This window comes from Kwoniella botswanensis, chromosome 3 (genome assembly GCF_036426115.1).
Source record: "Kwoniella botswanensis chromosome 3, complete sequence".
NCBI classification, from domain to species: domain Eukaryota; kingdom Fungi; phylum Basidiomycota; class Tremellomycetes; order Tremellales; family Cryptococcaceae; genus Kwoniella; species Kwoniella botswanensis.
In genome coordinates, this window is record NC_088601.1 from 1,584,626 (window position 1) to 1,610,701 (window position 26,076).

The window sequence follows — 26,076 nt, forward strand, 5'->3', positions numbered from 1 at the left end:
TGAACTTTGGTGTTGTATCTTAGACTGTATTCCTTTACTGTAAAAGTGATGACATCATAATTTTCCATCTTACTCGTAATCTTTCAAAAAGTTGAAAGAGTTGAATTGAACCGTGCATCTTGACGATGGTCAGTGCAATGCATTGGGCATTCCTTGGTTCCCTTTGTTCCACTTCATATATATATATACCCTTCTCTTCCACTCCAAATCCGCTTCTCTCATTCTCTCACAGAGACACACACATACACACACACACACACATATATATATATCACAGTATATCGAAATAAAAGACCGTAAACATCATACAATCATCGATCACCCATCATGGCATCTTCATCTTCAACTTCATCTACCCAAACGGAGAAACGAAGACATTCGCAATTCCGACCTTGTATAGATCTACATCAAGGTGTGGTGAAGCAGATCGTAGGTGGGACGTTGGACTTGACTTCTGAGGATAAGAGTAAAGGCCCAAAGGAGAACTTTGTAGCTACGTGAGTTCAAGCTGCGAACTTCCATATTCCATTTTATGGGCACAGGATTTCTATAGATAAATTCCTAATTGACATCCCTCGGCAGCTTATCTGTCCATTATAAATGATATCGTGCTGACCCATTGCGTATTCATATAGCCATCCTCCATCGTACTTCGCCAACCTATATAAATCTCACGACCTGACCGGAGGACACATCATAAAGCTCGGACCGAACAACGACGAAGCCGCTAAAGAGGCTTTATCAACTTGGTCAAAGGGTATGCAAGTTGGAGGAGGGATCAATGAGGAAAATGCTCAACAATGGTTAGATTTGGGTGCAGATAAGGTCAGTCGTCAACTTGAAATTATGATGGTATTATCAATGCTGAAGGGAGAGAAAGAGAGAGCTGATGGATTAAGTGTACATGTCCGTGTAGATCATCGTTACTAGCTATCTATTCCCTGGTGGTAAATTCGATGAAAGTCGGTTGAAAAGATTATCAGATGATGTAGGTAAAGATAATTTGGTGGTTGATATCAGGTGAGTCAATCACTGACTCACTACTATCAGTTAGCGATTTGATCTCTCTACCGTTTTGGTATCTGGTCATTGTTACGCAGCTTAGCTAATTGATTGTTCGTCAATTAACACATAGTTGTCGAAAGAAGGAAAATGGTTGGATAGTAGCTATGAATGGGTGGAAGACTCTGACTGATATGTATGTCACTCAAGGTGAGTATCAATCAATTCCCTGTATCTGTCTTTTCCTTTTAACATAGCATTTCCATTAGTCAAAAGAGACGGATTGCTGATATAGAAGTGAATGGCAAACAGAATCAATAAAGTTGATTGAACAGTATTGCTCCGAGCTGTTGATCCACGCAGCGGACGTCGAAGGTCTATGTCAAGGTATAGATGAAGAATTAGTCATCAGTCAGTATTATCAGCTTAATAACGAACCCATGATCGTTATCATAGCTGATACCATTTGACTGCTATAGAATTGGGCGAATGGGTCAGTATACCCACTACTTACGCAGGAGGAGCGAAAGGTAAGTATCCTAGTTCAACTTGATGTTCAAGGCAAGAAGACATAGCTGAGTTTCATGTCTATCCTGACAACAGACATATCAGACTTGAAACTCGTAGATACGTTATCCAAAGGTAAAGTCGACTTGACATTCGGTTCATCATTAGATATATTCGGTGGGAAAGGCGTCAAGTTTGATGAATTGGTAGAAGTCGATAAATTAGCCAAGGAACTATCACCATAACTTATGAGAATACATCCCAATCCATAAGATCATAAGATACGAAGAACCCTTCTCAAAATATATCGAAATGCCCTTCATGTAGATATTCACATCTTATATTGTACATAGATAGAATGATTATGCAAATGCATCAACAATCGGTGATGAACTATGAATCAAGTATGCAAAAATGACTAATGACTGATGATTTAATCCTCTCTAGGTGCTTTCCTCTTTTTCCCTTTTTGTGCACTCCCAGTTTCCTTCTCCTTCTTATTCGATGAAGGTGTATCAAAGCCAATTTCGTCCTCTCTGTGTTTAGCACTTCCGACGCCGTTGGGTCTCTTGTTATTTTGCGGAGTGACATTTTGATCACCATTAGGTAAATGTCCATGGCCATGGCCATGGCCGTGGCTGTGACCATTTACTTTTTTCACTGCAGGTGTCTTAGGTATATTAGTCGATACTACAGAATCCAGATTTGTCAGTTGATAGATTGTCGCACGGACGAGTAAGTCAACTTACCATTACCCAATACATCCCTGAAAAACACCTCCAACTCCCTAATCTCCTCATCGTCCACCTGTTTACCTTTCCCAACCGAAACAGCAGGAACGTCCACATCAATCTTCCGTCCTTCTTCATAAATTATCTCATGACTCTCCGATTCCTCAACTTGATCAGTAGCAGAGGTGGAAGATAACGAGGTATGTCCAGAGAGAAGCTCATCCATAAATGCGTCGAAGAGTATCGAAGTGGAAGGCATCGTATGACTTGGTCCATTGAAAATATCAGACGGTTTACCTTTCCCAGATACGACTCTTTGTTGTAATGCACTGGCCGTGGCAGTAGCGTTCGCCTCTTCCGCAGAAGCAACGTCCAAGGAGAGAGAGTCGAGGAAAGCATCTTTTCCAAACATCTCTTGCCAAATTGATAAGCCTTGTTTCTGCTGTTGAGCCGTGGAGACCGCTTTGGAAGATAATGGTGCGGCTGAAAGAGCGAGATCCCCAAATCTATAGATCTCACCGGAAGGTGCCACTCCAATGAGATGCAATGAGGAGGGTGACAAAGAGGGTGACGGGAGGATTTGAAGATGTTTGATAGGTTGGGAAGTAGACATGGTCCTGACTGGGTCAGAAGAATGAGGAGAGAAGACCGTAAAGATTGATTTGCTAGTGAGAGTTGAGGTGGTAAAGAAGAATCCATTAGATATACTGAGATTCTGGACTGAATGGTCTTGAATCGACCAAGCCACTGATAACGAGTCGAGTGTGAGCATACTGTGAAGAGCAGACATATTGAAGAGCTTACCTTCACAAGAGAGCAGATCCCATACAATTACACCGTGATCTTCACCTGCACCTATAAGATATCTACCTTCATCGCCTACGAATCCTGTCTTTTTAACATCGATGCCAGAAGGCGGATCGAACACCTTGAGTAAGACGTTACTTTCAACATCCCACAGAGTGACGACAGATCCATGAGCAAGGACAACGATCGTTCCATCAGGTGAGAAAGCGGAATCAGAGATTGGCATGCTTCGATAATCGAAAGTAGACCGACATGACCAGTACACTAAGTCACAAGTGACTATCAGCGATCAATCCCCGCGAGTTTCATAGAAGGTATGCGAATAAGGAGTAAGAAAACGTGCAGACCCCTCAGAGGGTTGAAGAAGAAGAATAGTATCCTCATTATCCGAAGATATAGGACTGTTGAGCTTGTTAAAATTGTTCATCGTTGGGGTGCGCGGGAATGGTTGAGAACGTAGATGAGGAATAAAGAACATGAGATCAGAACGAAAGACACTTACATTCGATGAGAGCGGGTTTGGCGGATGCGACTTTACCTGATTGGATATAATTGTTCGGTTAGCAATCGTTCGCATACAGAAATGGATGCAAAAGTACAGAAAAAAGGTGATAAATCAGGATTGCAGAATGTTAGTCGCCACCACCCCGAAGGGTATCCGTATAAGGATGACAGTGAATGTGAAAAGTTGTTCATCTTTTTATAGGGTCCAGAGAAGGGGAAAATGCGGGAGTGTTGTATTCAGGCAACGGTCTCGAGACTCACCATTTTGTGATTTCTTTGATTGACGCACTTGCCAGATCTTGGCCACACCATCTGAAGAAGCAGTGAGGAGATAAGGAGTAGGTAAAATGGAAGAGTTGGAAGAAGTGCTGGAAGGTTGAGAGATTGGAGAGAATACGACTGAAGTCACGTTCGATGAACCATGAGGCCGGGGGAATTGAGTGTTCACGGCATATCTAGTAGGAGAGATCAGCTGATTGTCATACAGATCATTCGATGTGACTCACTTCTCATCTTGCCATTTCCACATTTTCAAGTTCTTGATAGCACCACCACCTTCCATTTCGTCGCCTGTTCTACTTTCGAAACTTGCCATCCAGATCGATTGACCATCTTGTGAATCGGAGAATGCGACTTTCTCGACGGATACAGGTTGTATTTCTTTCTCGTCTCGACGACTGACACGGTTGGATGGAGCAACCTCGAGATCAAACAGCACAGATGAAGCGATGGGATCTATAAATTGAAGAGTTGAAGGATGTGAAGAAGGGACGACAAGGGATGAGGTCGATGGATGAAGGGAGAAAGGATAAGAGGGAGTAGAAGAGGTGGGACGTAAGGGATCTGTCAAAAGGTGATCAGTCAGCCCTGATACATCATATTTTGACGGCGATTGATCGCTTACCTAGTCTTACACCCTGTCCGACATTTGAGATATGCCCCGAAGCAGAGCCTACACGGATGGTAGCGCCATCTGCAAGACTCATCCACCATTCCTCTTCACCTGCACGAGTAGCCTTTCTCACTGTCAAGCTGATGATTGGTCTTCCACCTAATCGAGGTATGTATTCCCTTTTACCAGAGGCGAGGTGCCATTGTACCAACACACTCTCTTCACCCACGGATAAAAGCTGAGAACCAGATGGAGTGAATGCTATAGCAGATACAGCATGGGCATGCCAATGCAATGAAGTGGTTGGCAATCTCTTTTCCGACTCGGTCTGAGTGTTGGCGACGCCCATCGTCGATTGATTGGCATTGGCTAGATCGACTTGTCTGAAAGCCTGGGCTAAACCATGCCATAACCGTATGACACCCTTCTCATCACCTGTAGCGAACCATTCTTCTTCACTTGAGGCAGCAAGGGTCTTCTCGGGACTGAAGGCACCGCAAGTGAAAGATTGATCCGAGACGAATTTTACACATGTCGGTCGATTTTCCCATATGTCCACATTTGGCTCGATAGACGAAGTAGGCATTCGGTAGGTGTATGCTTTGGTACCTGATAAAGCAACCAGATAGGTGGATCGAGGAGACATCATTAAGGCCACTGGTGGTGCAGATAGTTTTCCGATAAGAGAAGGTCCACCAGATCCAGTGATGGAGACTCGCAGTACTCGATGAGAAAGCTTGTGAGCTGAATGAAGAAGAGACGTCAGCTGATGTTTCCCTAAGAATCTTGAGAGGCAACTGACCTGAGCCATCTTTGCTGTGAGTAACAGCAGCGAATATCCACCATTTGCCGTCGACTTCACCGAAAGCGATATGCTGCACTTTGGCATGAGGCTCGGAAAATTTGATAGTTCGCACCAATCGCCCTGCGACCCAATCCCAAATCTTGACTGTACCGTCTTCGGAAGACGATATGATCTGGAATGAGTTGGCAGGTGAAAGATGCAACGAGGTTATGGGTTTCGAGTGACCTCCCGAATGGGTGGATGACAAGGTGGAAAGACGAGCGAAGGCAGGAGCGGTGGAAGAATGTATGTGTATTGAGGTATGGGTTACGGTGAAGTAGAATCTGAAAGATGTCGTCAGCTCATCTACGATTCTGGTAGGGGATACAGACAGGGAAAGAGCTCACCTTCCATCGTTCGACCAAACAGGCGGTATACGAGACACCTCATTCTGAGCAACGGGTATCAGATCCCATATATTGTCATCTTTCCGCTGTTGAGGGACAATGGAGCTCTCGCCATTGTGGGCCTTTTTATTCTTCTTCCTCTGATTCCTTGATAGCTTTACACCTGTCTCGGTATGATGAAGGGTAGAGGGTAGGACATCAAGAGCTTTTTCTTTTCCCTTGGGAGAGGAGCCTCCAGCTCTCGAAGGGGTAGAAAGAAGATCGGCTGCCGAGGCAGACGCTCTAGGTTGCTTCTTCCTGCCTCCTCCACTAGCCTTTTGGCTTAACGGAGTTGAGTCGAGGGTATGAGAGGAAGAGGAGCCATTTTTCTCTGCCATGATGGCATTGGTGTTACAAAAGGTGATATAGTATACAGAGTGGGATCAAGAAGAGGTTATGCAGGTGGTCGATGAAAAGTTGAATCTGAATCCAAAATCTTTTTCAGCTTGAAGGGTGCTAAATGAGGTGTCCAAATAAACCACGGTCCCCCTATTGACCCTGAACATCGAGTTTCGTCGTTTTTTCATCTCAGTCACCTCCTGTTCTTTGTCTCGAGTGCATACAATCATTGTCTCGATATAGATCCCATATCGAACATCTAACATACCAGAAAAGTCATAGTCGCAACACAAAATGACGCTCAGCTTCACCCTCCCTCAAATCCAAGATAACGCCGATGGGTCATGGGGTCCCAGCACCAGTACCCTCCCAGCTCAATTCAAGGAGTAAGTGCGACAATAATCATTCGACTGGATCATATATACTGACTAGTGTGATTCATCTGCAGTATCCCATACGCTCCATTCTCCAAGTCCGACAAAGTAACCAGGATCGCAGACTGGCACGACCTCCCCGCAGATGCTACCGCCGGTCGACAAAGACAAGGTCAAGTCAGACGACAAGGGAGAGAAGCGTACGGTGCGGCTGAAGGAACCGTATTCGGATTCGTACATGACGAAGATGAGAAATCTTTCTCACTGGTAGATAGCGGGGCTAGAGCTGGTACGAGGGTCAAGGCTCCTATCAGAGCTGGAGGAAGAGCTATCCGAGGTGCTGCTCTTACTAGAGGTACAAGAGGACGAGGTGCTGGAAGAGGTGGATTTGGAGGTAGAGGGAGAGGTGGTGCTAGAGGCGGTTACGGTGATTGGAACAAGGTAAGCTTAGTAGTACCTACTATGAACGCAATGGCTTCCAACTGAACAATGGGAACTCGGTCTAGCCTCAACGAACTAGGGATTCTTCGGTCACTATCAGCCCAGATTGGCAAGTTCTCGAAGAAGTCGATTTCACCAGACTTGCCAAGTTGAACCTCAGTGTTTCGGAGCCTGAAGATCTGTAAGTCATCAATCAGCTGATCTTCGCATATGTGTTGTGTACACCAACTGACTTCCTGCTCGACTCGCTATAGTGCGAGCTACGGTACTATCCAAGGCTATGACCGAGCCTTTGACCGAATCAACACCAGAAACGAGAAGCCATTAGAGATCCTCGACCGAGTACGATACAACACTTCCACATCTGATGATCCCGTCATTGCTCAATTGGCAGAGAAGAAGGCCGCTCGAATCTTTGCTACCGACTCTATCTTATCGGTGCTCATGACCGCCCCTCGATCCGTCAACTCATGGGATATAATCTTCGAGAGGAAAGGTGAAGATCAACTATTCTTGGACAAGAGAGAATCAGGTCCATTCGATTATATAACCGTCAATGAAAATTCTTCCGATCCACCTGTAGATTCAGATGATCAATCCAATATCAACTCTGCCGGATCACTCTCGCTCGAAGCTACTTACATCAACCAGAACTTCTCTTCTCAAGTTATTCAAGCTTCTTCCAAAGCCGTTACTCCCAAAGCCAACCCATTCTATTCGGCAGATGTTGAGACTGAGCCTCTCGCTTCTACATTGTACAAATACAGGAAATTCGATCTTTCAATTGATGAAGAAGAGACTTTCGATTTGATCGTTCGAACTGAAGCTGATGCGTACTTGGGTAAAAAAGATACGTTGATCACTGTAAAAGCTTTGAACGAGTTTGACCCAAGAGCTCAAGGTGGTTCAGGAAAACCATTAGATTGGAGGAAGAACTTGGATACTCAAAAGGGTGCTATCGTAGCTAATGAGATGAAGAATAACTCGGCTAAATTGGCTAGATGGGCTGTTCAGTCGATCTTGGTTGGTGCGGAGTACATGAAGATGGGGTAAGTTACCGTTCTACTTCCAACTTGTCTAACTCGTAACGAACATGCTAATTCAATTTGATTGCCAGTTACATCACACGAGCCAACTCGAAAGATGCCCAAAGACACACCATCGTCGGTGTCCAATCGTTCAAGCCTAACGATTTCGCTAGACAGATGAACGTCTCCTTGACCAACGGGTGGGGTATCGTACGAACCATCGCCGATTTGTTGCTCAAGCAACCTGAGGGTAAATACGTACTTGTCAAGGATCCCAACGCTGTGAGTGACTCAAGAACAATAATAACAAGATTGACTGCTGATTCATTCATTCAATACAGCCTCAAATCAAGCTTTACAAAGTACCTGATGATGCTTTCGATGCTGGTTTAGAGGAAGAGACTATCGGGGAATCTCAAATTGATGAAGAGTAGATATACAACATATTTGTAAATATCATACACAGTTGAACGTCCCTGCCATGCATCTTGGTGATTGAATGTGTGTCGTATGAATCCCTATTCGTACCTATGCATATGTCCGTATATAGGAAGATGAAGCGTTCAAGGACAAGTTCCAGGTGTATGTATATAAGAGGGTTTGGCTTTGGTGGCGATTTATGATGACACTCGGTCCGGTTACTCTCGATCAACCACTTGAGCTTGAATAACCGACAGCAATTACATCTTTCATGTTTTCCACTTGTATGGATCGACTAACTTTGTCAACATACACCTACATCTCTCGAATTAATTTTCATTGCGCAGTTATAGCCATTCTACAGTACTTGACCTTACACAATCTCACTATCACTTCCGTACGAGCATCACGATGAATCAATTATCAGATTTGGAACTAGTAGCTCAAGCTATGTCATCGTCAGGACCCAACCCCCAAGCCCAATCCCAACCCAATGGCAATGACGATACAGAACAATCGAACCAGAGCCAAGATCAGGATCAGAAGCATGTCAAATCCCAGTCAAATCCTAACTTCATACCCAATGTCAACGGCAACACCCAATCTCGCACTGGTCAGACGCCATCAGACTTACCGAACCTCCAGTCACTCAATCTCGCTATCGACCCCACAACACTCACCTCCCTCACTTCGTTAATGTCACTATCAGACGACCAGCTTGAAGGTCTAGACGAATCTCAGATAGAGGAAATCATGAAGCAGCTTGAAATTGCTGATGACGTTGCGGATGATTTGGAAGGGAAGTTGGATAGGTTACTAGCTACGCTTGGAGGGGTTGAGGAGGAGATCGTTAATGATATTGATGAGAAGGATGATCAGCAGAAGAAGGAGGAGGAAGGTATAGACAACAAGTAGGTGTGGAACTTGAAATAGCGGTAGATATGTTAAATCCGGTGGTGGCCAGAAGAAGATGAGAAGGAAGTAAGGACTGTGCAGACCTCATCTAGTGGTACAGCAAATAGATACAACGAGGTGAAGGTGGTGGATGAGATACAAAGTTGGATGGAGGTCAAATCGTCAAGTTCATGCTCTCAAGCTCGAACTGTTCAACAGACAATATGGAACCACGAGAACAATCATCATCGCAACTTCGATAACAATCACCCACTCATACCCAGCATCTCGCTTTCTGTGATATATAAATGACTTGTATACATAACCATGTCCATAGACCTACATAATGCTATACCCGATGAAACTATATATGATCCATATGTGATCTAACCACTCTCCTGGAGTAATGCCTCCACAGCTTGAGCGGTATTGAAATCACTATTCGCCATGCTATATCAGCGCAGATTCGCTGTAAGTCGGAAGATACTCACTTGGTTTGTAACGCACGCACTATCACCTCTCTACTAAAATTAGGGAACATACTTGATAATCTGCGAAAGTGATAGATAGTATATCAGTGAAATTGTACCTCTGCTCCTCAATGCCCGATTCCTTTGTCGAGAAGGAATCGAACACTCACGTTGAAATTTCTTCTTCACTAGCTACCCTCGTTCCCCTACCTGTAATCTCATTAACCCATTCACCCATCGCAGCAGTAGCACTTCCGGGTACTCCCGATCTCTGCGTACCACCATCACCGCCGCCACCTCGTCCAGCTTGTTCCGCTCTTTGGTTATTCCCATCCGTAGTATTTGCGGTATTAGCAGTACCAGCCGGAGTCGTATTGGTATTTAATCTATTATTCAGTAAACTCCTCAATCTCGATCGGGCACTTCCATTTTGGTTAGTCGCACCAGCATTCAATGCAGTAGCTATCGAACTACCCCGTTGATTCAGTTGGATCTGAGATTGACTCTGTTGACCAGGCAAGACCCTCTGGGATCTTCTTGGAGGTAACGACTCGCCGACGATTGGACTGAACAATCTAGACAGCAGTCGATAGACCGATAGGGGTATACGGTATGTTTTGAGTGATCTTCTGACGAGAAGCCGACGTCGGGAGATGGATAATGAAGGAAGAGGAAAGAGCGTGTCGGTTCGGTAGATGTACCCTGTCAGGAGACCGGTGAGGGAAATGAGGAGGGACGGAGGTGGTTGAGAGAGAAGTAACTATAAGAGTGAAAGTCCATTAGCTAGTGCATGGTTCACGATATTTGTTTTGATGAGCACGTGAATAAGTGTGTGTTACAGCGGTGGATGGAGAGTATGGTAGATAAAACCCACCTGAGCAGCTAATATCCAATTGAACACTTTACTAGAAAACTCTATACCGAACACTCTGAAATGGTATAACGAAGGGAATGTGCGATATTGTTGCCATAGTCTGGTACAAGGGCATAGAAGATATCAGTAACCGAGCTGATGAGTATATAATGCCATTACGGTGTATCGAATGATCTCATTCAATATTGACGTTGAGAAGTATGTACGACTTACAAGCTGAATATTATGCCGTAAGGTCCAGCAGGTATGGAATTCAACCCAAACTTATATCCTAATACTATCGATATAGAGGCTATGAATGTGGAGAGTAGAGAAGAGACGAGGATAAAAGACTGTCAAGTGAGCAGCTCTGTTAGCGTTGTGCTCATCATGACAGACACCTGAGAGAATTCGTGACGATTGTAGTGATGTGACTTACAGCGTATTTCCTACTTCCAAAAGCCCTATCCACGGTCAAACATCGATCAGCTTCATTTAGACTCATCGTATTCGAAAACAGCTCAGTTCGTATAGTTGTACATCGAGTCTGAACTCACCGTTCAATAGCTACTCCAACATTATAAAACAATATCTCCCCGATTAACAATTCCGTCGAATTGGCAAATGCAAAAGGATGGATAGCTATCCTCCAAAACTATCGACATGCACATCAGCTTGATAGCCCTTTACTGACGCTCGTCTGCGGGGTATATCTGGCTGACTCACCTGTCGATACTTCGTTATGTGCGGTACGAGCTGTAGATGAAGGTATGGTTTTATGTCGAGAAGAGAGGCTGATAGAGAAGTAAGAGCAAGGAGGATCATGATCCCTACCAAGCTCAAGTCAGTCGTGAGAGAACCTAGAACAATTCTAGTCGTGAAGAGGAAGTTCTCGTAGCTTGTATTCTGGAGCTTACCTTTGGTGACTCCAGCATTCTGAAAGCCTATCACACGATCATAAAACGAAGAGGTATCAGCTTCATCTCTCGAACTTAGCCTGTGAGTGAAGTCCATCAGCTCACCGGACATCTTGAAACCGATTAGCAACACTCAGGCTCCTGGAAGAGGGCGGCGTATGAAAGTGGGTTGGAGTTCGGGGTGAGCGATGAGTGAACAGACGAAACGACCACAGTAAGTTTACGAATGTACAGAATTACGAACGGTTTCACGTATGATCATGGGTGTGGACAAACTTCGGGTAAAAGTGCGAACGCAGTGCCGACGGTCAGTTCATGTTCATGTCAAATTGAATGTTGTATAAACAAACTTTTTCTTCTTCATGCATATATATCATCGCTGATCGAATATCTATCACTATCAACCATTCCCCCCTTGATCATCTTTGTTTACCTGTCTCTAAACCAAAACATCATGTATATTCGGGTCAATTTCATTAATTCACAACAACAGCCCAATCATCCAACTCATCTCCAGTCTCGTCACAGATAACTTCTTATTCTTTACTAATTGCTAACTACCAATTACCTCCACCCCCACCATACCCACCTTGACCACCCCATTGATTACCCCCTTGATGATGTCCACCATGTCCGTGGTGTCCGGCACCTGGATAACCCTGTTGTTGAGCCATCCGCTCACCGTAGGTAGGTTGTCCTCCCCCATATCCCCCAGGAGGTCCACCATATTGATCTTGAGGGGGTGGAGGTCCTCCAAATCCTCCTGGAGGACCACCATAATGGTCACGGGGAGGTCCACCATAGGGATGTTGAGGCTCAGAATGATGGTACGAAGGAGGGTTAAATCCACCTTGATGGTGAGGTGGTGGTGAAGGATTGCCATATCCACCACCACCACCGCCACCGCCACCACCAAAGAAATTATCGGCATGTCCACCTTGAGGTTGATAAGATTGTTGTGGTGGAGGTTGGTATGATTGGTTTGAACCATATTGATCCTGGCCCGAGCCATATTGATTTTGGTTGTTGTCGTTGTAGAAGCTTGACGCTTGTCCACCTCCATTGTTACCGTTATCAGGGTTGTTGGGGTCGATACCTCTCCAAGCGTTAGGTCCACCAGATCCGAACCCTTGATCCCATGGCTACGGTGAACATTAGTTTCAATCCTGACGAGGCGCATCGATGGGTGTTATGACTTACCTTCTTACCAGACAACAAGTCTTGACCGGCATTCAAGAATTGAGCACCAGGCTACACCAATACCATAGCATCAGTTACTACTCTTTTCGTCTGGGAATGCGAAGAATTGTCTACTTACGACATGGACATTGTGAGACGCAACCACTTGCTGTAAACCACCTTCAGGTAATAATTGGTTATGCACATGACCGGTAGCTTGCGAGTTGTCTCCTATTCGCCTGTTACCACCAGATTTGACTTTATCGGCTGTCAATCGATTCAAGATCTCTTGTTTTTGGTGAACAGTGTCGATCCAGTTTCTCATTTTGTCCAGCATTCGCTTTTGAATCTCGGCTTCAAACAAATTACAACATCAGCTTGGGAAATGCTTGCTGAGCATATGCAGTGTTGACGGTATGACTCACATCGACCATCATGGAAATCAGGGTGGAACAAAGCTTGCAGGACAGGTTCTGTAACTTGCTCGACAGGCATACTGTTGTTGTCCCAAGCTTGAACAACTAATTTGACAGTATACTCGACAACGATTTGCGCGATTTCACCTGCGGGTTGGTTGAGGATAAGTCCGAAGTGATCCTAGAATAGTGACACCGCATCAATACAATGTCTTTTTGAAAGAATTTGAGTCAGGCCGTACTTACCTTAGACAGGAAAGAGTGAGTTGGGTCAGAAGCGTAAGGATCATTCCAAACCTCATATTGGTCATGAGAATCGATGACTGCTTGGGAAGTCTGACCGAGAGCTGCGGTGGCAGTACCAACGAGGGGTTTCACGAAAGGTTCAAGGGTAGTGATAATGAAAACTGAGACTGAATTGGAGATCTTCTCGACTAATCCGCTGAGACCAGGAATTCGATCGATAGTGTTCTACGGTAAAAGCCGAAATCAGCTGGATATCAGATCGTGAGAAAATGACGGGCAAAACTGTGACTCACCTCAATCCTCTTCATGACTGAATCTCTGAAACTCAAGATCTTCCAAAGAGTATCGTGGAGTTCTTGAGGTGACATTTGGGAAGGGTCAATTCCGCCTGGTTGCCCAGCCCGCATTTGTTGGATATCGTCCATCTCTCTAGTCATGTCATTCCCTTCACCTCCAGGAATGGAGAAGAATAATTGTCGAAGAGTATCAGCAGAGTTAGATTGACCTTCTGAGATCGATCGGGCATTGGTCATTTGTTTGGTGAGATCGGATACGGATTGCTAGAGGACAAATGGTTCAGTATCACACGTGAAGAGATGATTGATGGAATTCGACCCACTTGACTCAGATGATCCGTGGCTTCACCCATGACTGAGTGGATGAAATCGGCACCACCGAAGGTTCCAGTGACCAGGGGGTATACTCTTTTGCCGTTGGGAGCTTGGATTTGGGTGTTTCGACCGACATGAGGGAAAACATTGTTGTAACCCATCGAGATCAACGCTGAGCACGAGTCGTAAGCTGAATCCTAGGCCCAGATAACACAATAACTTACCAAGTTCACACCAGTTTGAGTGAGCGGTGAAATCCTCCCTAGACATTGGTCAGTTAAAATGAAGCCACACTAAGCAGCAAAGCTGACTCACAGAGTATGAAGAGCTCTACCGAGTAATTGGAAAGCTTGGTATGAATCTGCCTTATTATCATTCGATCGGAAAAGTCTACCATAGTGAATGACTTCTTGGAGTCTCTGTCTGACTAAGGCTTTGGATGTTGCCCACCCACCGTACTCTACACGTCAAACGCTTCAGGTCATGTCGCTGATTGAAGTGACTGCTAATATAGCGAACTCACCATTAGCAATGTAGTTCTTCATACCAGTTTGTGGATCAATTTCCAATTCTCTAGGATCCACCGGACCTCTCAGTCTATCATCATATTGTCTAGCATCTTCACCATCCGCATATCCTTTGGGGTTGTCGATATGCTCCGTGGGGAGATAACATCCTAATCTCTCTTTGGTGACTTCGAATTCACCCGTAGCATAACCGAGACCAAGGAATCCCAGAACCATAACTACGTTGAGAATGGTTTGAAGGTTGGTCTTTTTCAGTGCACCAACATCAACTGCCTGTGAAACATCAATGGATCCTGTTAGCTGGACATACCAACCCGAGGACTGGTTGCGAACTCACTTGTGAATAGTCTCTCAACCAGTTACCACTAATCCCAAGGTCAGCCATTCTCCCTAAACATTTGCTACATCCGATGATGAAGAGTAGCTCACAAGTAAACTCTCTTCACGTCAAGTGGAGTAAATTTCGTTCCTCTAGATAAGAATCCACCTCCAGCAGCTTTCATCAAATTACCAATGATATCTTCGATATCACCATGTCGGAATGCCTTCTCTTCGAGATAAGAGTATCCAGGGATATTACCTATCGCACATCCATGTATCAGTATCAGCTACTTCCACCGATCCTGGGATCTTCCTAGATGACTAACCAGCTCCAAAAGCTGCTACTCTCGGAGTGAATGATAACGCTACTAGAGCGATAACGAGGAAGAGCAAAGTCGCTCGTGACATATTGTATGGGTTGTATCGTATGTGTGAGTGTTCACCTATGTGATAGTGGTGGCAAGGTATACGTCTATCTTTGTACGTTGAGCTATTTATATACCTACCAGAGATCTGATATGATATGGTTATGGTTAATTATCGACGGAGAAGCGGTGAAGGTAGGTAGGTCAGTGCACCGATGCACCGCTCTCCTTGGATTGTTCGGTTCAACTTCACACGTCATGCTAATCTTGGCTTAACATGCCCTTATCACGTGGAGCAAGTAGGACAAAGCAATCTCTTGGCACAGATCGCGTCCTGTTGTTGTTGTTGTCTTTCGGAGAACGAGCAATGTCCATGACGAGTTACGTCAGTTGGATTGTTGGATTCAAGTTGGAAACATTACGGTTTGTTTACACTTCTCCGACATCCTCTCGCTCACGCATCACTTTGTCATACAGCTCTGAGCATAGTAGGATCCACAATGCCGTCAGACAGAGCTGGATATACGCTCTCTGTTTACGCAATAGACGTCTCACCGTCTATGGGCGAGCTGAAAGCAGATCCAGGTGGAGAGAAGAAAGTACCGAAACTGGACTTGGTCAAGGAGTTTGTAGCCAGAAGATGTGAACCAAAGGTAAGTGGGATCATTTCATAGAGCCTATAAAACGCACTACAAAGCTGATTGGGTGTCATCAAAGATCTCAAGTGGAAGGAAGACAGAAGCAGTTGGTATACTAAGCTACGGAGGAAGTAAGTGACATATCAATAGGAACACTTCCCTTGAGATCTTGAATTGCATCTGACCATATCTGAATGTACGCCAGAGACGAACAATCAAGCCAATCGAGCGTTCGTTGAGCAGAATCCAGAAGACGAAGATCCACCTTATGCCAACGTGTCTTGCGATGTAGCCATCCAGACCGCCAAACCCAAGACCGTTGAGGTAGTGATGAACCTAGATGTAGGGGAATACGAGGGGAATCGTGAGTTCTTTTGTTATTGTCCATTTTGGAATTGCGATATCCAACTAACCAATCTTCTTTTCAGCTGTATCCGCTCTGATGGTGGCGCTAGATATGATACATACACATAAGCATACGAAGAGTTGGGCGTTAGAGGTTGTTCTGATCACTGATGGTAAGCTCGCTTGATCTTATGAATGAGGTACAGCTTACTCAATGAGTCACAGGCGAAAGTGCTTTCCGACAGGATGAGTATGAAGAAGCTATGGGGAGATTTGACGATTTGGGGGTCAGATTATCGGTAGTGTGAGTGGAAACACCTACGATGCTATCTATACACTAGCTGACGATGGATGGGTAGAGGTATCGACTTTCAACCGCTGAGCGAGGCTGTGGACAAGTCGAAATCGAGAAACAAGGTGAGCGGGTCCGGGAAATCAGCCTCAATGAAGCTGACAGATTTTGTAGCGACTTTCCGAGAAATTCTGGCGGACATTCGTTTCCATGCTTCATGAGCGAATATCCAAGACCACAGATTCGGAAGAAATGTTACCCACTTTGGAGATCTTCGACGACTCTTTGCAAGAATCGAGATTACCTAAAGCTGCTGTTGTGAATGGTACGGTCTCAGGAATAGAATTGCACATTGGTTCACCCGAAGTTGATCCTGAACAAGCCATAACTATACCTATCAAGTATTCTAAAGCTACTATGAAAGCTCGTCCACCTACTCTATCGAAGGCCTGGAAACCCGCTATGGAACTACAAGCGCCTACCAGACCAACATTGGGCGATCAGCGACAAAGCTCGAATCAACTGATGTCAAGCTTGATCAATCAATCTCAATCGTTATCGCAAGGGGGTGAAATACCAAAAATGGAAGATTTCGCTTCTATGATTTCGGCTGAAGTGAAACATCATAGTACCTATGTGCTCAAGAAAGCAGAAAACAATGCTCCTGCGTCAAGTCAATTGGATATTCAAGGACTAGATGGAGAATATCTGGATGCTACTCAGCAAGCTACCCAGAACCAGGATGATGATGCTGAAGAGGAATTCGTAGAGAAAGAGGATTTAGTCAAAGCTTGGAGATTCGGTTCCACTTGGGTACCAATGGAGGCTGATACGTTCGAACCTATGGATACGAGGAAAGGCGTAGAGATATTAGGGTTCTTCCCGAAAGATGCAGTAAGCTTACCGATCAGTCATCACGCAATTCAGCAAAGAGCTTACGATTATGAGCAATTATCAGATCAAAAGGCATCTTCTAATGGGAGAAGTGCGATTCGTTTGGCCGGACTTGACATCACCCAAAGGTCAAATACAATTCTCGGCCTTGGTCGAAGGCATGGAGTTACGAGGAATGTGCGCGGTGGTCAGATGGGTATTGAAGGATCAAGCTGAACCTGTCATCGGTATATGCCTACCTGCCATGGATTTTCCCGGTGAAGGTAAAAGGCTGGACTTTATGTACTGGGTCAAGGTGAGTTGCATCGCTAAACCTGTGCTATATGTCGTGTGACCGCAGCTGACATTATACTTATAACAAGCTACCCTTCGCCGAAGACGAACACAACTTCTGGTTCCCCTCTTTGACTACCTACAAAACTGCCACCGGAAAAGTAGTGAAAGAACACCCCCTCTTACCTACCGATAAACAATGTGAATTAATGGATGACTTGGTCCAATCTATGGATCTGGATACATATGCCAAAGAAAAAGCTAAGCGAGAGAGGCAACAGAGTGGTCATGAGGATGAAACGATGTCGGAGGAAGAGGAAGACGAAGGAGAAACACCTAGATGGTTCGAACCTGAGAAATCGTATAATCCCGTTATACATCGCATCAAAGAAGCCATCTTCCATGCTTCTCTGACCGCGGACTTAGATGCCAATCCTCTAGGTCCCCCGCATCCTGAATTGACCAAGTATTTCAGCACTCCTTCCGAGGTTGTGGAAAGAAGCGAAGACCTGACGAAGAGATTGAAAAATGCTTTGGACATCAAGAAAGTACCTCTTCGAACCCGAAAGAAGGTCCAGAAAGAGGGACTGAGGGAAGATGAGGGATAGTAAGTTAAATCACAGCTGATATATGTTCACCGTCAGCATGTGCTCGAGAAGCTGATGGAATGATGTGCGACAGTATCGACATTGATGAACTGTTCGATGAGACAACTGCCTCGAGCCAAATAAAGGCTGAATCGTCTTCACAAGGTACGAAGCACAAAGTCGAAAGACCGCCACCAAAGGAAGTGAAAGACGAACCTCGATTTATAGAATCTGACGAAGAGGTCGAACCTCTGAATATCAAATCCAAACCGAAGACAGGTAGATTGATATCTAACGAGAACCCTTTGGATGACTTCAAGAAATTGATAGAGGGTGAAGGTGATGTCTTCCGCAAAGCTATCAGAGATCTCGGTGTGGTTGTAGAAGAGAATATCCAGAGTAGCTTCTCATATCAGAATTATCCTCTTGCACTGGATTGTCTAAGGGAAATGAGAAGTACAGCGTTAGTTTATGAGGAGGTGGAAACGTATAATGAGATTGTAGAGGAATTGGAAGTGAAAGTGAAGAGAGGGAAACATAAGAATTTCTGGGAAAGTAAGTCAATCTTGGTTCGAGTATGACTTGTTTGAACTGATGGTATGTTTGATATGTACGGTGTAGAATTCGAAGAGGCTGGTGAAGAAGTAGCGAAGATCAGCCCGGAAGAAGCTCAGAAAGCTTTAGATGAGTACGAATAATTGGTTTCACAATGAAATCATACGGTGTGTATGTGTACTTTTTGGTCAGACAGTTCGTTTTTTGTATGTTGTATACAGTATGATGACCATGCATGATAAGATGATTTTGAATGCTCGAGCTTGTATTCGTGGTTGTTTGCCTAAGAACCGCATTGCAGTGTCCAATGGACAAAATGTCCACCGCGTTATACGTTTCTGGTACATGCACCAAACAAGGTATACACCGCTAAGGTAGAACAGCATACATTCCAAATGGCTTTACATAGTTCGTGGTATGTCCACGAATCTATGCTGTTCTCTGCCCATCGCAATTCTGACCACGGGGATCTCCGCTCAGTGATGGTTATGGTTATGGTGACACGTCATGACTTATTTCCTTCGCGTCACTGCACACCTGAAAGTCACAAAATGAAGTAAGTCCATTTGAGTCTGATAGCCACACCTACATTCCTCGTGCTTTCTTAAGTCTGTAGCATCACAGAACAACAACAAAACTGCGGTTGGTCAAGATGAGAGGTACTTCTGGCTGGCTAGCCCTCGCTGGGTGCTTGCTGAGTCTAGCTGGCGGGGTACAAGCGAATTCACCTCCTGTCAGTATATCGCTGGAAACTAGCTGGGCTGCACCATCATTGTTACTGGAAATATTGTGGGTACCTTCTCCACTCCTCAACTATATGATCGCATTTGATTGGCATCACAGACATTTGATCTAACAACATCACTTGGGGGTTGGTGCAACAGAGAGACGGTATATGAAGAATCACCCTCGTCATATTTCCCTTTACTATCCCTTCTACCCAACTTGTCCGAGGAAGATTACGAGTCTGACGAGTCTCTCCTCGATTCAATAAACAACCTCATCTCTTCCTACTCACTCCTACCGGGATCAGAGTCGACCTTTGATCTGGCTTTAGCTTTACATACGGCTGTGCCGAAGATACAAGCTCAATTTTCCTGGTATGAAAGTGCGGTCAGACCCAAGGAGAGACAGCTGGGCGTAGAAGCCTGTAAGGAAGATGGATGGGTGGAGTGGAGAGGTAAGGGATTCTGTGGGGCTGAAGAGCTGAAACGAGATGTGGAGATGAGTATAGAAGAAGGATTACATCATCTGTGAGCTCGTTATCCTGCACCGGCATGGTTCAAGCTGATGATCCATATGTTGTCAGGAATATCCAACCAGAGATTCTACCATTCGACCATATCTCTTCGCCTACCTCCACCTCCTCATCATCTTCATCAGCAGTATTGTACTTCAAGCCCCATTCACAGAGTTCAGCAAACCTACTAAATTACCTATCGTATCATGAATCGCAATATCCAAACTTCCACTACATCGTAAGGTATCTCCCGCCAACAGCATCGCTTTCGGAGAACGAGATGCAGAAGAAGACACCGTTGAGTGGATGGGGAGTCGAAATGGCTTTGAAGAAGATGGACTATTTAGTGGTTGATGATAGACTTACTGGATCGTCAAGCTCCTCCCAGACACAAAATGGAACTAATAAAGGAGGACAGAGCGGAAAGGGATTGTTCGAAGATGTTTTGGGTAAAGATCCATGGAGCGACCTTGCTACTCCCTTGACCAGTGTAGAGATCAGAGGTATGTCAGGGCCGCTGATCCCCTGAATCCGTGCCATCACCTATTAGATGATCTTGATTTATATCCTCCCTATGGGCTAATAATCCATTACCATCATATAGATCTAGGCCTGAAAGCATCGACATTGATCAAATCATCTCCCAACCCTTTGGAAGCCCTGAGAGAACTATCTCAGGACTTTCCAAAATATTCTGCTTCACTAGCGAGAAAAGTGCAGGTTCCTGACGAGATAAGGGATAAAGCCAAGGCATTGTTGAGAAGAGGCGAAGCAACCGAAGCTATCTATATCAACGGGAAAGGTTGGGGCGAGGGATTGGACGCTTATGGGTGAGTGAACCTCCCACTCATACAACACCTCGGGTCTCGCGCTGAAGCTTTCTATTATGGGCGACTGAGCTGATATAATGTGAATACTAGCCTCCTTCGCGCTATTCGGACCGAAAGGCGTCACGTTCTATCACTCACATCCCTCGGTCTTACCCCCAAACAGGCCATCGACCTCATCGCTGATCCCGTGATAGGAGAGGCGCAAGTGGAAGACTCACCAGGAGAAGGTACTGTCGATGCAAGTGATAGGGTGGAAGGCGGAGATGTCATAGTATATTGGAATAATATCGAAAAGGATAAAAGGTTAGCTCGATGATTATTGCGGAAATATTTCAGCTGACAGGAATATATTAGGTACAAAAATTGGCCCACTAGCCTTGGGGGAGTAAGTTTGTCCATACTTTCACGTCGTGATCAAAGGCTGATCAAGTCATGAAATAGTTTCTTCGACAATTATACCCAGGTCAATTCCATACCGTCCGAAAGAACACCTGGAACCTCATCTTCGTTCTCGACCTTGCCCAGGTTTCATCACTTGATATCATCGCTAATTCGATTAGTCCGATGATTCAACGTGGCCTACCGATCCGATTCGGTGTCGTACCGATGTTCGAGTCTGGGAAGGATGATATATGTAAGTCAACTGCAGTATGTAGAGATATGTAAAGCTAATTGCCTTCCCAGCTGCCCAAATGGCAAAGATATTCCATTACGTCGTCAAGACCTTTGGCCGAGGATCCACAAGAGATTTTTTGGCAGCTGTAAGTAACTCTCTAACAGGTATCACCGACCGCTCTGACGAGATTACCGTAGCTGGTCAGCGCGACTCCCCATAGTCCACAGCTTCCTGGAGTCCTCACTTTGGATACTGTCAGGAAAGCCTACGATATGCTTTCTCTCAGCTCGACCAAAACGGGCTTACCGTTCGACGAAGTTTTATCAACTGAATTGTTCGATCCTCATCTCGAAAAGACTGCGGCTTACATCACCAGACTGATGGCTACTAAAGAAGAATCAACGCAGGGTCACTTGTTTGTGAACGGAAAGCATACGATCGTTAATGGGGTAAGCTGTTTGTCATGAAAGGGGAAGTTTAGCTGAGTCTCCTGCGTAGCACTGGCCAGCGGTCGTTCAGAACGAGATGGCAACTCAACTTGCTTTCCTGCAGGAACAAGTAAGTCTGCTGTTTTGTATAGGAGGATTCAAATTACCAGGCTGACCATACCTGGTACAGTTGATACGAGGTGAACAACCGGAAGATGTCGCCAATTTCTTCTACGATTTACCGTCCACTTCCAGGAGGAGAAACAAACTTATCAACCCTGGTCAAGGTGAAGGCAAACTGAAGGTGTTCAATCTTTTGGATATCTTTGAAGGGGACATTACGAAGAGGTTGATGAATGACTTCGTATATCCTGGTATGTCAGATAGATAAATGAGCATAATGGATCGACGAGCTGATTCTGAAACCTCTAATTCAGGCGGAGAAGGTGTTACTCCTGTTACGATATGGGTGGTCGGTGATCTGGACAGTAAAGAAGGTCAACAAGTAGTAGAAGACGCTTTGAGACACGTACAAGTAAGCAGATGCCCCGCTACATATCAATTCGAACATCAGCTCATACTCTGATCCGATAGAACCCCAACGGGGCTAGTCGACTCGGCTTCGTTCACATACCAGTCGATGATCCATCTGTACCGAGTCCAACTTACAGACTTTCAACAGCCTTGTATCAGTTACACGCCTCGTCTATGCTGTCGAAAGCCACTGCTGAGGAATTCCTAGATGTCATCAGAGAGTTGAATTGGAGCAACGATAATGTGGATCAACTGATCATTCCAACTTCGGACCTCGAAGAATCGCGTGGCAAAGTCATTGATAGCATAGACTCGAATGGTCAAACATGTTTCAAAGTCATTCTCAACAAGGAGGACATCAAGGGGTATTTCGACGATCGTCCAATTCATAAAGCTGCATTCGATGGCGTGTCAACTATCGATGCCGCTGCTGCTGCTGAGTTCTGGAAGGTTGGTACTGAGATCGCGAAAAAGTTAGGCTTGAGAGATGGTAAACCACATTTATTGGTCAATGGACGAGTGAGCTCAAAGCGTGCGAAATTTTATCGTCGACAGCAGCTGACGAACCTCAATGTTATAGCTGGTCGGGCCTCTCACACCTCAAAATTTCATACTAGAAGACTACGACGCGCTCGAAGCGTATGAATATAGAAAGCGGGTCAAACCTGTTATCGATCTCATACAAACGATGTATGAGGATATATCAGTGTTCGATAGGTATGACAGCTAATCCTCCCGCTTCCAACATTGATAGCTGATTTGATTTACTGCGGTAGATCAACCTTATCCAATCTTCTCGCGGTGTCTTCTTCGGTGATCGCAGCAGCGTACAAACCCGACTCGGCGGAAGGTATATTCGTACCTACACAAGTTGCCAGAGCTAGATTGTACAAGAAGCTGGATGATGGTACACTGTAAGCTACCTCGAAGGTCAATGGTCCGTGAAAGCAGCTGACAGCATGAGATACAAGGTCCTTCACTCTTGGGAATCCGGAAAAGGCTATTCTGGATGTGGCTGTCATTGTTGATTCTATTTCTGAGAATGCTCAAAAATGGTCTACAGTGTTGCAGGTATGTCTAGCTGACCGAATAGTACTTTGTGTAATCAGCTGACATATCATGTTAGACCCTATCCGAGATGGACAACGTGGCTATCACGGTATATCTTGAGCCTAAACCTTCGCTATCCGAGGTAAGTCATCTGTTATCGATGTTCGACAAGGCCAATCTCACCCCTCTAACAGGTGAAATTGAAACGATTCTACCGATCTTCTATATCTTCAAAACTCACCTTTGACGTCGATGGGTAAGCTAAGCCAATCGAAATTGCTGTGTTTCATGCTAATAATCACTGTCTAGAAACGTTATCGCACCCGGTGTCACATTCCTTGATCTTCCTACAACACCAATCTACACACTAGGTCTCGACACCCCACCTTCATGGATTGTATCACCCAGAACATCCCCTTACGATCTAGATAATCTCGTCTTGTCAAATATCCCTTCACCAGTACACGTATTATTTACTCTCAAACAACTCTTGATCGAGGGTCACGCAAGAGAATCGACCAATGCACCTCCAAGAGGACTTCAACTACAACTTACTACAAACGGACTTGAAGTCGCGTCTGATACTCAAGTCATGGCCAATTTGGGATACTTCCAATTCAAAGCTACTCCCGGAGTGTACAATCTGTCGATTAGGCCAGGAAGGGGTAGAGAGGTATATGAATTGGAAAGTGTAGGAAGCGAAGGTTGGGATAGTGCCAGTGTCAACATAACGGGACCAAGTGTGATTCTGGATAATTTTGAGGGGAATACCATCTTACCTCGATTCGTTAGAAGACCAGGTATGGAGAAAGCTGATGTATTGAATGAGGAAGAGGGAAAGAAGGATCCCGAATCTTTCGCTGGAGCTGTATTTTCGAAGTGAGCTAACACACTAGCTCATAGTCGTTGAAAGCTGACAGTCATTGATTACAGGATGAAATCCATAGTGGGACTATCGACCGAAGTGATATCTACTAAACCGAAGAGTCGACATGCGGATATTAACATCTTCACTGTTGCTTCCGGGCTACTATATGAGGTAAGATCGATTGGACGCTCGCTGCTTTTGATGAGATCCGGCTGATGTTGTATATGATGTAGCGATTCGCTTCGATCATGATTCTGAGTGTAATGAAACATACCAACAGCTCAGTCAAGTTCTGGTTCATCGTAAGGTGCTAGCTCACGCGACAATCCTTTCAGCTGATCCTTGGTTATAGGAAAACTTCCTGTCACCTACGTTCATTGTGAGTTCATGATTACGCTTTCGACTCATGACGAAAACTAATCAATTTCATGCGAATAGGAATTCATACCTAAATTAGCAGAAGAGTACAACTTCCAATACGAGTTTGTCACCTACAAATGGCCACATTGGTTGAGAGCTCAAACTGAGAAACAACGTATCATCTGGGCGTGAGTTTACAGCTGGCCTGTTGATAATGCTGCGACTATCAGCTGACTCTCGCTAATTGCAGATACAAGATTCTCTTCCTCGATGTACTATTCCCCATGGACCTTGATAAGGTGATCTTCGTAGATGCTGATCAAATCGTACGAACCGATATGAAAGAGCTGGTCGATGTCGACTTGCACGGTAGAGTTTACGGTTATGCACCTATGGGAGATAGTAGAACGGAAATGGAAGGTTTCAGGTTCTGGAAGACAGGGTATTGGAGAGACGCGCTGAGGGGACGCCCATATCATATTAGGTGAGCTTTTCGGCTCTCCCTTCATGAGAGTTTGAGCTGATGAAGAATTTCAGTGCACTTTACGTCGTCGATCTTAAGCGATTCAGACAGCTGGCTACAGGGGTGAGCTTAGTTGACGACTAATTTTGTCATCGCAGAGCTGACAGAGATGATCGTGGCAATAGGATCGACTTCGAGGTCAATACCATGCCCTTTCGGCTGACCCCAACTCATTAGCAAATTTGGATCAGGATCTGCCTAATTCGATGCAGGATACTATCCCAATCTTCACGTTGGACCAAGATTGGCTATGGTGTCAGACCTGGTGTAGTGATGAGAGTCTGGCAAGTGCTAAGACAAGTGGGTATTTTTCTCACTTCTTTTCAGCTACCGAAACTACGAATGAATGCACGAGCTAACGAGCGCGTCAAACAGTCGACCTGTGTCAAAATCCTCTGACAGTAAGTCACTTCAATCAGCTCTTAGGTTTCTCTTCAATGTCGCGGGAAGAAATTCCAGCTGATATCATGCAAATCTTATAGAAAGAACCCAAACTTGTCAGAGCCCGTCAAATTCCCGAATGGGATTTATACGACCAAGAAATCGCTTCTTTCGCAGCCAAATTACAAGGTCAGGAAGTTGGTGTGGGAGCTTTGGCAGCTAGTGTAGATGATTTGGCTTCTGACGCTAATGTCGCAACTGGCCCGAATGCTGTAGTAGAGGAAGGAGAACAGGATCTCGAAGATGAAGAGGAGATAGAAAGGGTTGTGGAAGATGATGAGACGGATGAGGAGATCATAGATGAGATGTCGGAAGAGTCCAGGAGGCTGGACGATGAGCTGTAGTAGTTTTCATGAAGTACATAAATGAGGAATATGTCCATTGCATGCATATCAAATATATCAAAGTGCATATTGTCTTACAAGAAAGACATACGGCAAGATCATACAATTGGACGGTGGACGGCTTTATCCGATATTTTTCCGTGTTTTTGCGAACGTACAACTTCCTTGTCCTCGTTGTTATTGC

General features: G+C 45.0%; 8 protein-coding genes across 8 annotated transcripts; 5 read left to right on the top strand and 3 right to left on the bottom strand.

The window, feature by feature from the left end:
- Nucleotides 1–327: 327 nt before the first annotated feature.
- L199_008464 (phosphoribosylformimino-5-aminoimidazole carboxamide ribotide isomerase) lies at nt 328–1,754 on the top strand (the record flags this gene model as incomplete). Its single annotated transcript, XM_064894144.1, has 7 exons — nt 328–497; nt 636–825; nt 917–1,020; nt 1,136–1,212; nt 1,315–1,413; nt 1,482–1,532; nt 1,606–1,754. 7 exons carry the CDS (start codon nt 328–330, stop codon nt 1,752–1,754), a joined length of 840 nt encoding a protein of 279 aa, XP_064750216.1.
- A 188-nt stretch (nt 1,755–1,942) lies between these two features.
- On the bottom strand, nt 1,943–6,011 carry L199_008465 (uncharacterized protein; the record flags this gene model as incomplete). Its single annotated transcript, XM_064894145.1, has 9 exons — nt 1,943–2,199; nt 2,259–2,987; nt 3,045–3,311; nt 3,550–3,585; nt 3,813–4,006; nt 4,058–4,394; nt 4,456–5,187; nt 5,246–5,571; nt 5,635–6,011. The coding sequence occupies 9 exons, from the start codon at nt 6,009–6,011 to the stop codon at nt 1,943–1,945; spliced, it is 3,255 nt and encodes a 1,084-aa protein (XP_064750217.1).
- Nucleotides 6,012–6,306: 295 nt separating this feature from the next.
- On the top strand, nt 6,307–8,289 carry L199_008466 (eukaryotic translation initiation factor 3 subunit D; the record flags this gene model as incomplete). Its single annotated transcript, XM_064894146.1, has 6 exons — nt 6,307–6,398; nt 6,461–6,827; nt 6,893–7,008; nt 7,082–7,876; nt 7,945–8,137; nt 8,197–8,289. 6 exons carry the CDS (start codon nt 6,307–6,309, stop codon nt 8,287–8,289), a joined length of 1,656 nt encoding a protein of 551 aa, XP_064750218.1.
- Nucleotides 8,290–8,686: 397 nt separating this feature from the next.
- On the top strand, nt 8,687–9,190 carry L199_008467 (uncharacterized protein; the record flags this gene model as incomplete). The annotated part of the gene is made up of 1 exon (XM_064894147.1): nt 8,687–9,190. One exon carries the CDS (start codon nt 8,687–8,689, stop codon nt 9,188–9,190), a length of 504 nt encoding a protein of 167 aa, XP_064750219.1.
- A 365-nt stretch (nt 9,191–9,555) lies between these two features.
- On the bottom strand, nt 9,556–11,521 carry L199_008468 (uncharacterized protein; the record flags this gene model as incomplete). Its single annotated transcript, XM_064894148.1, has 9 exons — nt 9,556–9,607; nt 9,661–9,720; nt 9,810–10,399; nt 10,514–10,613; nt 10,727–10,845; nt 10,932–10,956; nt 11,050–11,147; nt 11,219–11,322; nt 11,410–11,521. The coding sequence occupies 9 exons, from the start codon at nt 11,519–11,521 to the stop codon at nt 9,556–9,558; spliced, it is 1,260 nt and encodes a 419-aa protein (XP_064750220.1).
- Nucleotides 11,522–11,966: 445 nt separating this feature from the next.
- On the bottom strand, nt 11,967–15,117 carry L199_008469 (uncharacterized protein; the record flags this gene model as incomplete). Its single annotated transcript, XM_064894149.1, has 13 exons — nt 11,967–12,551; nt 12,610–12,660; nt 12,728–12,942; nt 13,014–13,185; nt 13,251–13,475; nt 13,544–13,810; nt 13,870–14,033; nt 14,086–14,123; nt 14,177–14,321; nt 14,385–14,661; nt 14,726–14,753; nt 14,818–14,968; nt 15,036–15,117. 13 exons carry the CDS (start codon nt 15,115–15,117, stop codon nt 11,967–11,969), a joined length of 2,400 nt encoding a protein of 799 aa, XP_064750221.1.
- Nucleotides 15,118–15,574: 457 nt separating this feature from the next.
- Nucleotides 15,575–18,801, top strand: L199_008470 (uncharacterized protein; the record flags this gene model as incomplete). The annotated part of the gene is made up of 11 exons (XM_064894150.1): nt 15,575–15,727; nt 15,792–15,843; nt 15,918–16,076; nt 16,141–16,230; nt 16,283–16,361; nt 16,417–16,474; nt 16,524–17,243; nt 17,308–17,538; nt 17,606–18,123; nt 18,198–18,658; nt 18,725–18,801. The coding sequence occupies 11 exons, from the start codon at nt 15,575–15,577 to the stop codon at nt 18,799–18,801; spliced, it is 2,598 nt and encodes an 865-aa protein (XP_064750222.1).
- Nucleotides 18,802–19,310: 509 nt separating this feature from the next.
- On the top strand, nt 19,311–25,892 carry L199_008471 (uncharacterized protein; the record flags this gene model as incomplete). Its single annotated transcript, XM_064894151.1, has 28 exons — nt 19,311–19,447; nt 19,543–19,911; nt 19,968–20,401; nt 20,503–20,728; nt 20,819–21,031; nt 21,083–21,113; nt 21,170–21,362; nt 21,413–21,489; nt 21,542–21,793; nt 21,843–21,902; nt 21,963–22,146; nt 22,210–22,307; nt 22,367–22,825; nt 22,887–23,023; nt 23,083–23,220; nt 23,278–23,377; nt 23,433–23,498; nt 23,551–23,612; nt 23,666–24,235; nt 24,290–24,395; nt 24,458–24,526; nt 24,577–24,603; nt 24,663–24,772; nt 24,835–25,068; nt 25,122–25,170; nt 25,233–25,407; nt 25,483–25,508; nt 25,590–25,892. The coding sequence occupies 28 exons, from the start codon at nt 19,311–19,313 to the stop codon at nt 25,890–25,892; spliced, it is 4,905 nt and encodes a 1,634-aa protein (XP_064750223.1).
- Between the last annotated feature and the right edge of the window lie 184 nt (nt 25,893–26,076).